The 14,225-nt window shown below is 46.4% G+C and overlaps 9 protein-coding genes across 9 annotated transcripts; 7 read left to right on the top strand and 2 right to left on the bottom strand.

Moving 5' to 3' along the window:
- Positions 1–22: 22 nt before the first annotated feature.
- Positions 23–334, top strand: IL334_004120 (uncharacterized protein; the record flags this gene model as incomplete). The annotated part of the gene is made up of 1 exon (XM_062935843.1): positions 23–334. One exon carries the CDS (start codon positions 23–25, stop codon positions 332–334), a length of 312 nt encoding a protein of 103 aa, XP_062791894.1.
- A 1,106-nt stretch (positions 335–1,440) lies between these two features.
- Positions 1,441–3,085, top strand: IL334_004119 (uncharacterized protein; the record flags this gene model as incomplete). The annotated part of the gene is made up of 8 exons (XM_062935842.1): positions 1,441–1,498; positions 1,676–1,781; positions 1,826–1,953; positions 1,999–2,065; positions 2,111–2,252; positions 2,473–2,609; positions 2,653–2,997; positions 3,040–3,085. 8 exons carry the CDS (start codon positions 1,441–1,443, stop codon positions 3,083–3,085), a joined length of 1,029 nt encoding a protein of 342 aa, XP_062791893.1.
- Positions 3,086–3,273: 188 nt separating this feature from the next.
- IL334_004118 (ribosomal protein L13) lies at positions 3,274–3,912 on the bottom strand (the record flags this gene model as incomplete). The annotated part of the gene is made up of 4 exons (XM_062935841.1): positions 3,274–3,453; positions 3,505–3,659; positions 3,713–3,836; positions 3,892–3,912. The coding sequence occupies 4 exons, from the start codon at positions 3,910–3,912 to the stop codon at positions 3,274–3,276; spliced, it is 480 nt and encodes a 159-aa protein (XP_062791892.1).
- A 555-nt stretch (positions 3,913–4,467) lies between these two features.
- Positions 4,468–4,830, top strand: IL334_004117 (uncharacterized protein; the record flags this gene model as incomplete). The annotated part of the gene is made up of 2 exons (XM_062935840.1): positions 4,468–4,516; positions 4,568–4,830. The coding sequence occupies 2 exons, from the start codon at positions 4,468–4,470 to the stop codon at positions 4,828–4,830; spliced, it is 312 nt and encodes a 103-aa protein (XP_062791891.1).
- A 362-nt stretch (positions 4,831–5,192) lies between these two features.
- On the top strand, positions 5,193–6,643 carry IL334_004116 (uncharacterized protein; the record flags this gene model as incomplete). Its single annotated transcript, XM_062935839.1, has 3 exons — positions 5,193–5,370; positions 5,615–5,953; positions 6,003–6,643. 3 exons carry the CDS (start codon positions 5,193–5,195, stop codon positions 6,641–6,643), a joined length of 1,158 nt encoding a protein of 385 aa, XP_062791890.1.
- A 747-nt stretch (positions 6,644–7,390) lies between these two features.
- Positions 7,391–9,905, top strand: IL334_004115 (uncharacterized protein; the record flags this gene model as incomplete). Its single annotated transcript, XM_062935838.1, has 11 exons — positions 7,391–7,676; positions 7,725–7,749; positions 7,900–7,920; positions 8,020–8,145; positions 8,419–8,466; positions 8,739–8,841; positions 9,046–9,374; positions 9,472–9,517; positions 9,571–9,734; positions 9,815–9,823; positions 9,866–9,905. The coding sequence occupies 11 exons, from the start codon at positions 7,391–7,393 to the stop codon at positions 9,903–9,905; spliced, it is 1,197 nt and encodes a 398-aa protein (XP_062791889.1).
- Positions 9,906–10,693: 788 nt separating this feature from the next.
- IL334_004114 (uncharacterized protein) lies at positions 10,694–12,362 on the top strand (the record flags this gene model as incomplete). Its single annotated transcript, XM_062935837.1, has 7 exons — positions 10,694–10,923; positions 10,968–11,188; positions 11,233–11,308; positions 11,431–11,887; positions 11,930–12,084; positions 12,241–12,252; positions 12,296–12,362. 7 exons carry the CDS (start codon positions 10,694–10,696, stop codon positions 12,360–12,362), a joined length of 1,218 nt encoding a protein of 405 aa, XP_062791888.1.
- A 349-nt stretch (positions 12,363–12,711) lies between these two features.
- IL334_004113 (small nuclear ribonucleoprotein Sm D2) lies at positions 12,712–13,345 on the top strand (the record flags this gene model as incomplete). The annotated part of the gene is made up of 5 exons (XM_062935836.1): positions 12,712–12,716; positions 12,795–13,008; positions 13,088–13,149; positions 13,222–13,256; positions 13,326–13,345. 5 exons carry the CDS (start codon positions 12,712–12,714, stop codon positions 13,343–13,345), a joined length of 336 nt encoding a protein of 111 aa, XP_062791887.1.
- Positions 13,346–13,558: 213 nt separating this feature from the next.
- On the bottom strand, positions 13,559–14,115 carry IL334_004112 (uncharacterized protein; the record flags this gene model as incomplete). The annotated part of the gene is made up of 5 exons (XM_062935835.1): positions 13,559–13,626; positions 13,679–13,778; positions 13,828–13,848; positions 13,910–14,025; positions 14,094–14,115. The coding sequence occupies 5 exons, from the start codon at positions 14,113–14,115 to the stop codon at positions 13,559–13,561; spliced, it is 327 nt and encodes a 108-aa protein (XP_062791886.1).
- Positions 14,116–14,225: the final 110 nt, after the last annotated feature.

Here is a 14,225-nt window from a genome sequence, read left to right as displayed (position 1 = left end):
TTCCATAGAAGGCATTGCAGCCATGTCTCACGCTGTCGCTACCTTGAATCAAAACCGAAAAGCTCTCATTGAGGCGCTGTCAAACACCAAAGGTGTCGGACGTATTCTCGGTGGGAATCAGGCCAATTTTGTGCTCTGTGAGATTCTTGACGAGGAGGGTAAACCAAGCAACACAAAAGCTGTCGAGGTGTATAAGACAATGGCAGAGTCAAGAGGTGTTGTGGTCCGATTCCGAGGTTCTGAAATAGGCTGTGAGGGATGTCTGAGGGTGACTGTGGGTACCAAGGAAGAATGTGAGGAAGCTGTCAAGCAGATGTCCGCGTTACTTGCATAGATACAAGTCTGTAGACCATACTTGCATCCACTATGGCACTTAATAGCAACTAAAGTAGATGTCCTAAAAAATAAGCTTTGGCGGATTTAGGGAAAGAGGGCGGCTTGTTTACCCTGAGACCCCCGCTTGTGTGTGATCACCCAAACATTACTACTCTTACTCAATTATATATGTACGATACATACATTGATCAGTCAAACTCACTCATGTATCAATGCTCCACCAAAATCCATTCCATTGCATCACATAACGATCCCTACCATAGAAGTTGAATCAGCTTCTAGCTTCAAGAGACACCCCGACAATCAGACCCAGATCAGTCAGTGCTTGTCGAAAAGAACACTTCTTTGTGCCTTACAACCCCCTACAAGGTTCTTTATTGTCTCTTGTTTCACCTCAAAACACCACCGCATTCACAAAACATTTATTGTCTTCGAAAAGACAGGAATATCATATCATCAATTGCTAAAAAGAAAAGAAAAGAAAAGAAAAGGAAAGAAAAGAACAGGACCGATCATATTCGACTTGAAAACGTGAGTCATTTTCATTTCGGTTTTCAATCCCCGTGAGCACTGTTCCACCATTCTCCCCGTATATGTGGACCATGCGAGATCTCCTCCTTCTCTGTGTTATTCGAATCCAGTGGAGAGTACACAGGAAACTCCCTCTCTTGCCGTCCATGTATGTTGATCAACCTACATTATATCTATCTTTGCAGACGTTAATTGTTGAAAGCCTTCACCCGCCTTCTGCCCAGCGTGTCTCTTCTCATCATCATCATTGCACCTACTTGATTCGCCAAGCCAACGACGGGAGACCTACGCTAGCTCATCAGTGAAGCCCAGTCCAATCATGGGTGCAGCATGCTGCAAACCAGAGGTACGTGCGCGACTTTACACCCTAAACTGACGGTACATCTCCAGGCCATCGATTTCGAGGGCGAGGTGAATCTATTCCACTTTTATCTCCTTCGTAGTGTCGGCAAAGGTGCTTTTGGAAAGGTGGGTGACAACAACGCTAGTCGAACTAACAGCAACACAGGTTCGGGTCGTCCAACATAAACACTCCAAAACACTATACGCTTTGAAATACATCAACAAGGCGAAATGCGTCAAGATGAAGGCGGTCGCGAATATAATACAGGAGAGAAGGCTGTTGGAAGAGGTTAGTGAGAACTTCAGAATAATAAAGCTGACCTAACAGATTGACCATCCTTTTGTCGTGAATCTGCGTTATGCCTTTCAAGACGATGAGAACTGCTTCTTCGTACTGGATTTGATGTTGGGAGGGGATCTCAGATGTAAGTGTTTGAATAGCAGTCCATCGCTGATTTCTATATAGTCCATCTGGATCGTGCAGGAGCCATGAGTGAAGAAGTAGTACGTTTCTACGTAGCAGAAATAGCACTAGCAATAGATTACCTCCATTCCAAGAAAATAGTCCATAGGTGAGTATACCTGCATAAGAAAATATCGACTAAATACCCCGCAGAGATCTGAAACCGGACAACATCCTTCTTGACGAGAAAGGACACGCTCACATCACCGATTTCAACATTGCTGTTCACTTCTCGGAGCGTAGATTGTTAACAGGTGTAGCCGGAAGTATGGCTTACATGGGTGAGTCCCTTGTGTTGGAAAGACTGAAGGCTGACAAAAGCTTAGCCCCCGAGGTGTTAACGAAACGAGGATACTCTGCACCTGTTGATTTCTGGTCATTGGGAATATTAGCGTAAGCGAAAATGATCATTTAATGACCCTCACTGACACAACTTAGATACGAACTACTATTCGGAAAGAGAGCCTTCCGCGGTCGAACCAATACTGCCCTCACCAACTCCATCCTCAATGAGCAGTTGATATGGCCGGAAGATGCACCAGGAAAGTGTTCTTCTGATGGTATGCATGCGATCCGAGGGGTAAGTCGGCTGGTATTGAACGCGCTGACATGCCAGTTTCTGGAGCGAGATCCAAACAGACGACTAGGCTATCGGCCTGGTGGAGGAGGTATGGCCGACATAAAGTCCCATCCTTGGTTCAGAAATATAAATTGGGATCAGTTATATAAGAAAGAAGTAGTGCCTCCATTTGAACCAGATGTAAGTGATTCCCGACGATGGCCGTTACTGATGCTAGCAGTCCAAACGAGCAAATTTCGACGCCACACACGAACTCGAAGAGCTATTATTAGAGGAAAACCCACTAAAAGCTAGGAAAAGAAAAGAAGGTCAAGACCTTGAGATGATGACTCCGGAAATGCGCATGATGGAGGAGCAGTAAGTCACTTCACATCCCGAATAGAGCGCTTACTCCTTACAGCTTTAAAATCTTTGATTACACTAAAACTCAGAGACGCTCGTACTATCATCCGGCAGCGCCCGGTGCAGCAAACCAAACGACCTCGAGCGGGACCACTGCCACGGCGGTGTCGTCCCATCTCTCCCCTAAAATCATTGACTCACGTCCAGGTACGCCAAGTGACAGAACGGGTCTGATCAGTAAAACTGGACTAGACGTTGAAGGGCAAATCCTCGATGGTGGAGGAATGGCAAATCTCGGAGGTAGAGGGCTTAGAGTGTCGTCGCAAATCGACACGAGACAAGACAGTGTAGAACTAAGACCTAGTCCTACCAAACTGGCGACACCATTGCGGCAGTCATCAACGTGAGTCTGATCATTTAAGAGAATGTGTTGACTTTATTATAGAGGTCCACCAACAGAAGAGATGAAAGCTGTGGGTAGTGCTGTATAAAATAGTTAGGGATTTTTGGATGCTCTTTGTCACCATATAATAGATACGGATTAATGTGTATGTTTGATTAGTGATTTACGTATTTTCATGACATGTGAACACTACCTGCGAGTTTAGTTCAGGCAATACACACTATCGTTTCTTATCACCGGAAAAGCTCTACAATGCTGAATAATATACACATCCGCCTATACCATAGGCTGAGACTTGCTCTCCACTTGCGCTTGTCCCACCTGATCCCTCCATGTCTGCAGACTGTTATTCACGTATGTCTCAGGCGCAGGTCCAGCGAAGATCTTTAGACGTTCCAGACGTCTGTCACGAAATGTATTTTTGGGCAGCATACCTGATACCGCTCGCCGTATGATCTGACCAAATGGGTCAGATTCTTCTTTGGCATGTTCAAAAGCCCTACTCACCTCGTCTGGCCGTCTCTCCTTCATCCTCGTTATTGGTACAGCCTTTAAACCTCCCATATATCCCGTATGCGAATAATACACCTTATCTGTGCCCTTTTTTCCTGTCAAATGCACTTGAGCGGCGTTTGAGACCACAACATAATCACCGGCATCGACTGGAACACAAGAATTATCAGCTTATACCCATGTCATTGGGATCCTTGCTCACCTGCTGGATCATATGTTGGCTTATGCTTTCCCATCAAAGCCCATGCTATTCTACTTGCAAGATTACCAAGAACTCTGTTTTCCGCTGACGTATGGTGCCAAACCCTTGTGAGAGCGAGAGCAGTCTAGCAGTCGTGAGAGTCAATTTAGTACCGCACACGAAGGGACGGGGGAGCTCACCTTTCCCTTGTTCGCTGACATAGTGGACGAGATGATAACTGAACGATAGTACCTGAACTTATCAACTGGACAACAACATGCAGACAATCTTGACAAATATCAAAAGATCAAAGAGTATCATTCCAACTTTTACTTGAACCAGTTACTTTTTGCTCCCGCTGTGGTGATGAAGAACTGCCACACTCACTTCATATCCCCGATAACTCCGTTTACCACCACACATGACACTTACGTAAACTACTGAATCCAGTGGTGGGGATGACCAAAGGGTAAGTAGATTTGTTCATGTATCATGATCAATTAATGCATTGTTTATAGACCTTATTGATAGTCCACATACCTACTGGACAGAGTACATCGTTACTTTCGGACAAACACATCAGCTTCCGACAACGAGGGCACAACGAGGGCAAAGAGAAAGATACCGGCTTGATTTCATGTTTACGCGACCATCACGATAAAATCACTTCATCCGAACTTCTGATCTGTTGCGCGTGTGTCACAAATACAAAGCAATATCATCCAAAAACATTACTTGACCCTGGAATACTTCCACCTCTCACGCGCCATCGCAGCATGTCACCGAGACCTATGAGGGAGACTCGGGGGTCCGTCAAAGATGAAGGTGAGGGTCTGTCCTATGGCGCAAATGTCACGCTAAATAGCACGCGCGCAGACACACCGGGAAGCAAACGCAAACGACAGGCATCCACAGATATTCCTCTAAAATTCGTCCTTTCCTCCCCGTCCTCTCTTGCAAAAGCGACTTCGACCTCCCCCCAGAAAACACATGGTGATTCTGAACACGAATCTAAGAGGCAGAAATTGTCATTAAAGCTGAATGTGGTATCCGAAAAGCCGAAAAAAATCGAGGAGCAAGCCAAAGGCGCTCTTGACAAGACAGTCCGAGAGTCTCTTTCGGTCGTCATTGCACAGTGAGTCAATTGAATGTGATCACAGCTGACTAATTAGAATGGCCAAAAACTTACCCGTTCCACTCAATAATATCTTGGCCCTCTGGCTGCCGCCTGATTTTACTCAGAAGGAAGAAAACACTTTAGGCTTTGTATTAAAGCAATCCACTCTCACATGGAACACACTGGTGGTAAGTTGATCTGTAATCTGAATTCGCTGACATACAGGACGTTATACACGTATTTTCTGAAAACCTCCTTGTCCCATGTCAATATCCGAATCCTGTTCCCGCAAGAGCTCAATTTCATTTGCCGGTACCTCCCCTTCCTTCACATTTTCCACCTCATGCTATATACAACTTTTGCGCGTCTCTGCATTCTCTCCTCATGGAGATACAACCAAAGAATAATGAAAATGGCATGTCTGCTGAGCGATGGGCATTAATGCAGAAGACTCCGCAAGTGGGCGATTGGTTTACCAGTGCAGTAGATGCGAGACAAGTGGAGAAGAGAAAAGGAACGGATTTGAGCCTGCTTGAAAGGTTGGCAGAAGGTGCTAGTTTTGGTGAGTCTTTCAGCCAAGCGTAACGCTAATCTACCAGGAAATGCTACTGCGCTATCCCTTCGATCTTCTGTCAGCGGTGAAGCGTCTTATAACCCGCCCTCACTCTCTGAATCGGTCATTCGTCGAGCAAGCCTTAAAATGAACCGTTGGAAAGAGAAGAGAGCTTTGCGAGGGTCGGGCGGCTTTGGTAGCGTAACTCGAGGAGGTGAGTGAATGTCACTGTATTGCAACGCTAACTGAACAGTCACTATCCCGCAAGGATCATCGACCACATTTACAGCTTCGTTCGGGCCTACATTTGATTCTTATGAGGCTACAGGCGGTCAAGGGTACTACTCCGCGGTGGAAGGAATGCATGAACACGCAAGGCATAACGAATGGTCGAACAGGGTATTGGGGAAGTCAAAACACATCGAGGAAGGTGGATATTTCGGTGTTGTCGATAGTGGCAAAGGCAAATCAAAGGAAACGGTCGATGATATTCTGGCCGAGAACGGTGCTTTAATTGCAGAGTTACAAGCTTGGCAGGAAGTGAGGATTAATAAGGGAGTTCCCACAGTGACAGAAAGGGAACAGCAAGTCGGTCAGTCACTTTCAATCCTTGACCTTGGTTCGTCGCTGATAATTTCCAGCCGAGGAACTGCTCACTTCGCTCACTAAAATCACCGGTACCCTGTCTCCCGCCAAAATGCTCTCCGCCTCCACATCAAGAGCTGGACTCGCTCATGAATTGGCACGACGATTTTTGCCTGTCAATTTACCCTCCATCCGCGGCACACTGGATCCTCGACGTCCAAACGCTCTTCATGATAACATCACCGTCAAACCTCGAACCATGGCAGGTCAAACTTTGGGAGGTACGACCAATCCCGCAATCTCATCACCCCATGCTCCTCCACCCCCCGTCAAAACGGGTATCATGCAACCACCACCTGTACCAGGTCACAATCCACCGCCTCCTCACACTCTACCAGCTGCAGCTCGACAGTCCAACTCCTATCGGGCCAACACAACGCCCAACCGTGGATCTTACCCGTATACACCTACACCTACTATTCCAATTCATACCAACAACAACCGCACACCGGCATCTCCCTCAGGTCCGGCGTCCCCAGGTACGGCATCGGCTTTATTCCCGAGATCCGCGGTCGGTCCAGGGCCGTCCAACTTGAGGCAAAGCTTCGGTCCTGGGACACCGGGCAGCAACGGTGCTGCATATGGTATGAATGTTGCAGGAAGTCGAGGGATGATGATGTCTGGTGCTATGAGATGAACGACCGTTGTATAATTGTAGTACCATGTAGCCTCATAACCGATGGTCTCGCATGTTGTCTTGCTGAATGCAGAAGCGAGTAATAGGAATGTGTAAATTTTTCCAGGAACGAGATGTTCAGGGGGGAGATAATTTAATAAAATAACTCTGGGGGCTGTGCAAGAGACCTCTAACATTAATAATGATAACTTTGTCATGTTGTTCTTGAAATGACTTTGAACCGGAAAGCGATATCTGCCAATTTGTAAAAGCGACTTCATGCATCTCCATTCCACATTTCACCATCTCCGAACCCATGCTGTGATTCTCAAAGCGTCAATAGGAACACTCAGACCTGATTTTTCTTTCCCCCCATTCCTCCCCCCACTCTGCATCCCTTCACGAATCTGGGATTGACCCCGTAATCCCGGGTCGTTTATTGCGGATCATCGACGACGCCAGATTTGAAAGGCGGTGCTACCGAAGCCATCGCATTTTTCTCACACCCTTCAGGTTGCTGGTTGAATCACCCTCGGCGTTCTCGTTCTACACAGCATTCACATATATTCGGACAATCTTTTCACCCTTGATCTTTACAGCGAGTACCGAATAAATACTTGGGGTGGATCTCTTCATCCGCAATCCCATATATCATCTGAACCTATCTCCGCACTCAACACGCGACCGGTTCCTGTAGCTAAATGAAACTCCATTCCTTCCTCGAATCTGAATTTGCATAGCGAAAAAAAAGGAGATCAAAAGGATAAAATGGCCGGATACAACGTCAACGGAACACTGCATGATTCACCAAAAAGTCTCAACCACAATTTAGATTCAGATAGTGAGAGGGAAATGGGCGATCAAGAGAAAAAGAAGAAGAGGTTATCTCTGCAGGAAGGATCATCAGCGGGTCCATCAAGCTTGTTGGACAAAGGCAAGCAGAGGTCAGCGACTATGGGTCCATTGAGAGCGAGTCCAGAGCATGAAAGTGGTGGGGAAGGAAATAAAAAAGGAAAGGGGAAAGCTCCTGGTTACGGATTGGCTGGTCTTACGAGTACGTAGCTCCTATATCACTCCAGGCTTTCTACTGAGCACATGATAGGTTGTGAAGCATGTAGAAAGGGAAAGTGAGTTTGACTGTCTCCGTATCGGCTAACGATTAGGCGACGCTGCGAGCCATCTCCACTCGTTCCACTTGATCATCCAGAAGCTGCTAGACTCCCTTGTGCTCGATGTCGACGCTTCGCGATCGATTGCGTGCGGGTGAAAGCAATCAGGAGAAAAGGACCGGCACCAGTGTAAGTGGAAGTAGAAGCATATCAAAGCTGACGACCTTAGTGATTTGAGGCAAGTGTAGAATGACAGTACTGAAGCAACATTACTGACATAACCCACAGCGCCGTTTCCGACGCTGTTCATGGCTTCATTCAAGACTCTTCACATCTCACTCCCGACCTCACGAGGAAATCATCTGTGGTATCCGAGTTTGGTAGTGCTGATTTTGATAGAAAGCTATCAGCCTCGTGAGTAATACTGTCCAAACTCATTCGCTAACTTCTTCAGATCAGCGCATTCACCATTTATCCCACTGCCTTCGCCGGCCACATCATTTCTCGGCTCACTCCCAGACGCAATAGACCAGGTCGTTCCCGGCCCGACCATCGACAACGTTCTCAACCTGTTTTTCGATTATGTAAGTCTTCAAAAAACAATGCTTGCTAATGTCAGGTCTATCCCTTGACGCCCTGTCTACATCGACCAACTTTCATTGCCGATCTGACGGCACGGCGTGATAGGACAGATCCCATCTTCTTTGCTCTGGCACTTACGGTCATCGCTTCCACGTTAGTTCAGGTGCCTAGGAACCTGGTATATCTGGAAAACGACGACATTGAGCCTCTGGTAAAAACATGTATCAAAGTTTCTCGAGCAAAAATGAGCCATATATGGGAGGTAAGTGAAAAATACAAGGACATTGGCTAAATAACAGGAATCTACCACTATCACGAGTTCTATGAGTAAGTTGTGTTCTCGAAAGTCCAATGCTGACATCCAGTTGTGATTGCCTATCTGTGAGGGCCTCCGCTTGAAATTTTGTCTCAGCTAATCCCCGCAGCGAGGGTATTGTACACTTGTTCCTCGGTAACAACACGGCTCATATCATCACCACGGCACAAGCAAATCAGTTAGCTCTCGCTTTACGTTTGGATGAGGAATCGGTGGGTGTACATGTTCTTTGCATGTTGCTGACGGTCAGAGCTATCACGGTTTGGATGCAATTGAGACCGAAATACGTCGAAGAATATACTGGGTAGGTTCTAGCTTCACCGGAAAAGCGCTGACTTTCAGCTTCTCTTCCAAGCGGACAAAAGCACCGCTTGTTTGGTGAGTTTAGCTGTTGTTGTCAGGGCTGACTGCTTCAGCGCGCTCGAGCAATCTGCCTTCCACTTGATGATGCATACGACTTGTGTCTTCCAACGGAGGTGGATGACGACATGATAACGAGGGCAGGAATTTTGCCTCAACCATCGGGAACTACCCCTCTGATCGCTGGGTTCAATGTGAATACCAGTCTGTTTCGAATCTTGAACGACACTCTCGCAATACAACGGCGCAAAACGCCCAGAATGATGGAAGAGATTCTTGCGGATCTCCATCGGTTACAGGAGCTTCGGGAAAGGACAATACACACCTATTTGACTGTGCCCGATCCTCTAAGATTGCGAAACGCTTACGATTCTCGATCTGCCAGGTGAGTCTATGAACGATATGACATTCACTGACGTGTTCAGCCCTGCCACTGATTGGGAGGCAAAGCTTCACGCACGTTTCGTCGACTTTTTCCACAGGGTTGGAGAGAATGGGCACGCTTTGAATAGCTTCCTTGTAATGCAGGTGAGTTCAGAATCTTCTCCCCTTTCAGATCTCTTGTCTGATCATCAAATCAGGGAAATATTCTTGTGACACAGCATGTGGTTCGCTTGGTGCTTCTTAAGACCCGTCTGGCGCTGTTAGCACAGCTTGCGATTTTCACTCCGATGATGCCCCCCTCGATGGCCGCAGAAGACACTGCGGAGAACATTGCGTGCGAACTGCTAGATGGATTGAACAGGTAAGTTCAGAAGTCGGTACTAGCGCTGAACGTCCCCAGCCTCCCGGTCGAATGTGTCGCTACGAATGGTCCTTCGCTAGTTCAGAAAGGTAAGTCGCACATAACCATCAACTGTTGCTGACTATGTCCAGTCCGCTTCGTCGGTATCCATTTGATGGCGACATCCAATGACCCATCGGGTGATCAATCTCAATCGTAAGTATCTGATATCAGGGGATTCACTAACGTATATGCAGGCAAAAGCTGCTCATGCAGTTCCTTTCAGTATTGAGTGTAATCGAAGGAATGTACTCATTTGGTAAGGATATCTCAGCCGAATAGTTCAATTACGTAGCATAAGGACATTGCTTGTAGATAGACGTATGCACAAAGATGCCATGTTCCTTCAGAATCCCTCGCCGGTGTTTCTGGCCCGATCAGGCACACCCCTTTTTTGTCCGCGGTAGATCGCGGTGATTAAGACATTCTCACCCCGAATCGCTGCTACCTGTGGTAATTGACAGCAGGCCGATCATCCCTGATTCCGATTACTCTTCTTCACAGCATCTTGTTGAAGACACCAAAAACATCGCATTGAGGCTATCTTACAGAAACGATTCTTTGCCATTGGTCTACGCATTCTTACAGCAATGAAGATTTACCGAGTATAAGATGAACGCAGCAAATCCCCTCAAAGACATCGATGCATTCTCGGACGACATGCTTACGTGAGTGGAAAAAGCTTCACCGGCATGCTAACGATTTCAGCAATAGCGTACTGATGTACGAAGTCCAACCTGATGTAACACGACCAGAAACCTCAAACAAGGATGCAACTGTCCAACTGGACCATTCTGGTGCAATAATCGGAGATGATACACTCATTTTGGCGGCACAACAGGAAAAAGCGTCTAGTCCCTTGCAAGCTATAAGAATTTATCGACGCGCTTTTTGGTGGTCGCTGTAAGTACTCAATCATAATGAGCACCGCTGACGGCAGATTTTGTGGTCTTGGAGCAATACTATGGGGCTACGACGCCCAAATTGGCACTGGCCTCCTGTCTGTACCATTCTACCGTCGTGACTTTGGTTATCAGCTAGGAGTGGACTACGTTATCCCCGCACGATGGCAAAGTGCATTCAACTCCGTCTCTTCTATAGGTGGTATGTTTGGCGGATTAGCTGTAGGATGGATTGCAGATCGTGTTGGGTAAGTGACGACTTCATATGTTGGGTGCTCTGACACTCCTTCAGCCATCGTGGAGCCATCACAATCGCGTGTATCATATCGATTGCCGCGGTCTTTATGCAGTTCTTCTGTCCCCCTCATCAAAATGCATTGCTTCTGATTGGCAAACTCGTTAATGGGGTCGCCCTCGGCATTTATATATCTACAGCTGCAGCTTACTGTGCGGAAATTTCTCCAACACCTCTTCGGGGTATCACAACGGGGTGCGTCAATTTGTGGATTGTTGGTAAGTGCTCAATCTGGTCTGGCCTATGCTCACAAGAACTCAAGTCGGTCAATTCATGGCAAATTGCGTGATACAAGGTCTGGGCTCCAGGGAGGATAGATACGCCTATCGTATACCATTGTGAGTTCATACCATTAGCACAACAAGCTGACTCTTCCCAGTGCTATACAATGGGTCTTTCCACTCATCCTTCTCCTTGGTCTTCCTTTCGCTCCCGAATCCCCTTGGTACCTCACCCGAAGAGGTCAGAACCAACGGTCTAAAGCAGTCTTACTAGCTCTTGGTACCAAGGAAGCAGATCTACATCTACGCCAAATCCAAGCAACCATTGCTTTGGAAGACCTGTACGCGGCTGAGACCACTTACTGGCAATGCTTTCGAGGCACAAATCTACGCAGGACCATCATCGCTTTGATGGTTTTCGTTCTCCAACAGATCGTTGGAGTCATCTTTGTGCTTGGCTATAGTACCTATTTCTTCCAGCTCGCCGGCTTTAAGTCGTCAGACTCTTTCAAACTTGGCGTGGGAGTTACTGCAATCGGCGTAGTCGGCAATCTTACAGCACTATACAGTGTCAATCGATTCGGCAGAAGACCTTTGTTCTTGTGGGGAATGATTGGATGTACTGCTGTCAATTTTGGTATCGGCTTCTCCTCTATCTCCAACACAAAAGCTGCAAGCTGGGTGGAGGCTATCTTTGTGAGTAAATACCAGTAATACTCTTCGCTGATTCTCGCTCAGACCTTGATCTTCGGCTTTGTGTATCAAGGTAGTATCGGACCGTTGGGATATGTTATATTCTCAGAAATCAGCTCTGCTAAATTGAGATCAAAGACGGTAGGCTTAGGAATATTTGTCAATTCACTTTGTGGGATGTTAGCAAGTATCGTCATACCGTGAGTTTAGCCTCTTTAGATATCGCTGACTGTTCTCAGCTACCTCGTGAATCCGGACGAGGCTAACCTCAAAGGGAAAGTTGGCTATGTGTTTGGGGGCTTGGGATTCCTCGGTTGCATTTGGGCTTGGTGTTATATTCCTGAAACAAAGGATAGGACAGTGGATGAGTAAGTCGAGGTCGGTCTGAATGACGCTGAATTAATCACCCAGGCTTGACGCGTTGTTTGAGGCCAAGGTTTCTTCACGCAAATTTGCGGAAACATCAATTGTCAGATGATCGTTCGAGGATCTTCTCTGAGACACAATGGATGGGACCTCGTTTTGTATTTATCATGTTGTGCATATGTATAACAGTAAGGGATTACATTGAGGTGTCCATGTTATATCATCCTATCGCATCACAATGGATAGTGCCACACTCGATATATCGCCGGAATACGCCGCCACGCTTCTTCCTCATGCTATCTTCTTCATCTGTAAATCAATCTCAACAAAGTAAATGTTCATTATCTCAACAACTTCGACACTCTGGTCATTCACATTTAGTCCTCGATCACTTTCTCAATACGACACGACTGTAGCTTCTCACCAACATCAATATCGACTGGAAAGCCACCTAGCGCATCATGAGGTGAGCATACTTTCGGTCAGATGATTCTAGAAGATACTCGCTGAGTCCCTCCTTCTTATATTTCTGCTCATCCAATAGTCAATACGCCCACGTGCCCAAGTCCGAGCTCGACGAAGCACAGTTACGAGAATTGGAAGATTACGAAATATCTCAAGGACCTCTGTCAGTCTTACAACAAGCAGTGCGAAATTCATCACAAGTGTTGATCTCATTGAGGAATAACAAAAAGCTGTTGGCAAGAGTGAAAGCTTTTGATAGACATTGTAATATGGTATTGGAGAATGTGAAGGAGGTGAGTGACGTATCTGGCTATGGTTTGGGTCTCATGCGTGGTGCTGTGCACTTGTGGATGCTGATTGTCGTATATTTAGATGTGGACAGAAACACCAAAAGGAAAGGGAAAGAAACCCGTGAACAAGGATAGATTCATTTCGTGAGTCGGGACAGGCTTAAAAATATCAATTCCGTGATTCAGGAGCTGATCTAGACTCACCAATCTCCACAGAAAAATGTTCTTGCGTGGAGATTCTGTCATTCTCGGTAAATCTCCACTCTTCTTCATGCTTCACGTAGTGGAACAGTGACTGACTGCTATGACGCTCCTTGCAGTACTTCGAAACGCAGCATAATGTTACCAAAGGGTCATGTAATCCACAGGGGTCAGAAGCGTTGGACTGATGGAGGACAAAGAGGAGATCAATCCTGGTCATGAATTTTCCGGTATGATATCACATCACATGCATGTTAACATTGTATTCTTATTTCTCTTTCGTCTGTTGGACGGGGTATTTTTCTCAGTCAATCAGGTATATATATACAGCACACTATCGTCTAGATCCCTCTCAAAGGAAAACGCCTTGGCCTTTGGGAGAATGAGCAAACTCAACTACAGCATTAACCGCTTTCATATCTGACTCGTTCGTCAGCAAAAACAACCAGTTTTTGGAAAAGTAGAAGCTCACCAAGGTTACTACCTAATTCGATATACGTATGAGCCTTGATACTCAAATCATCTTTCACCATACCGATGATCTCTACGTAACCGTCGCCAATGTGCATGTCCTATATCTCCCGTTAGCTTTGGATCGGAATATTCCAGAACTCAGCTTACTCGTGAAAGGTGAACACCGAGCTAATGCAGGATTGACAGTGATGTTAGCGTGACGGCTATAACGGTGACAGAGAAAACCCACGGCAGCGCCATCGGATGTCTCTACTGTAGCTGTATCACCAGAGAGTTTTACCACTTTCGCTGTGAGACGAATCGTTTCACCACGGTGTTGTGTGAGGAACTTAGAATTGATGCGCGCTGAAAGAGTGACGGGACAAGAAGTCAATGAAAGCTGTTGTATTGCAGGTACAGCTATAATCACTCACGCTCTGGGCCTAGACGTGACATCTTTCTTGGTTATATCAGAGGAAGAAGATGATATGGTTTTGAATGAGCTGATAATGTTATCTGATTATGTCAGATCTGATAGTTTTCGGTCTGATGGCTTTGAGTATGTT

Source organism: Kwoniella shivajii, chromosome 5 (assembly GCF_035658355.1).
Source record: "Kwoniella shivajii chromosome 5, complete sequence".
Lineage (NCBI taxonomy): Eukaryota > Fungi > Basidiomycota > Tremellomycetes > Tremellales > Cryptococcaceae > Kwoniella > Kwoniella shivajii.
Note: the sequence above shows the minus strand (reverse complement) of the source record. Positions and strands in the feature narration are given on the sequence as shown.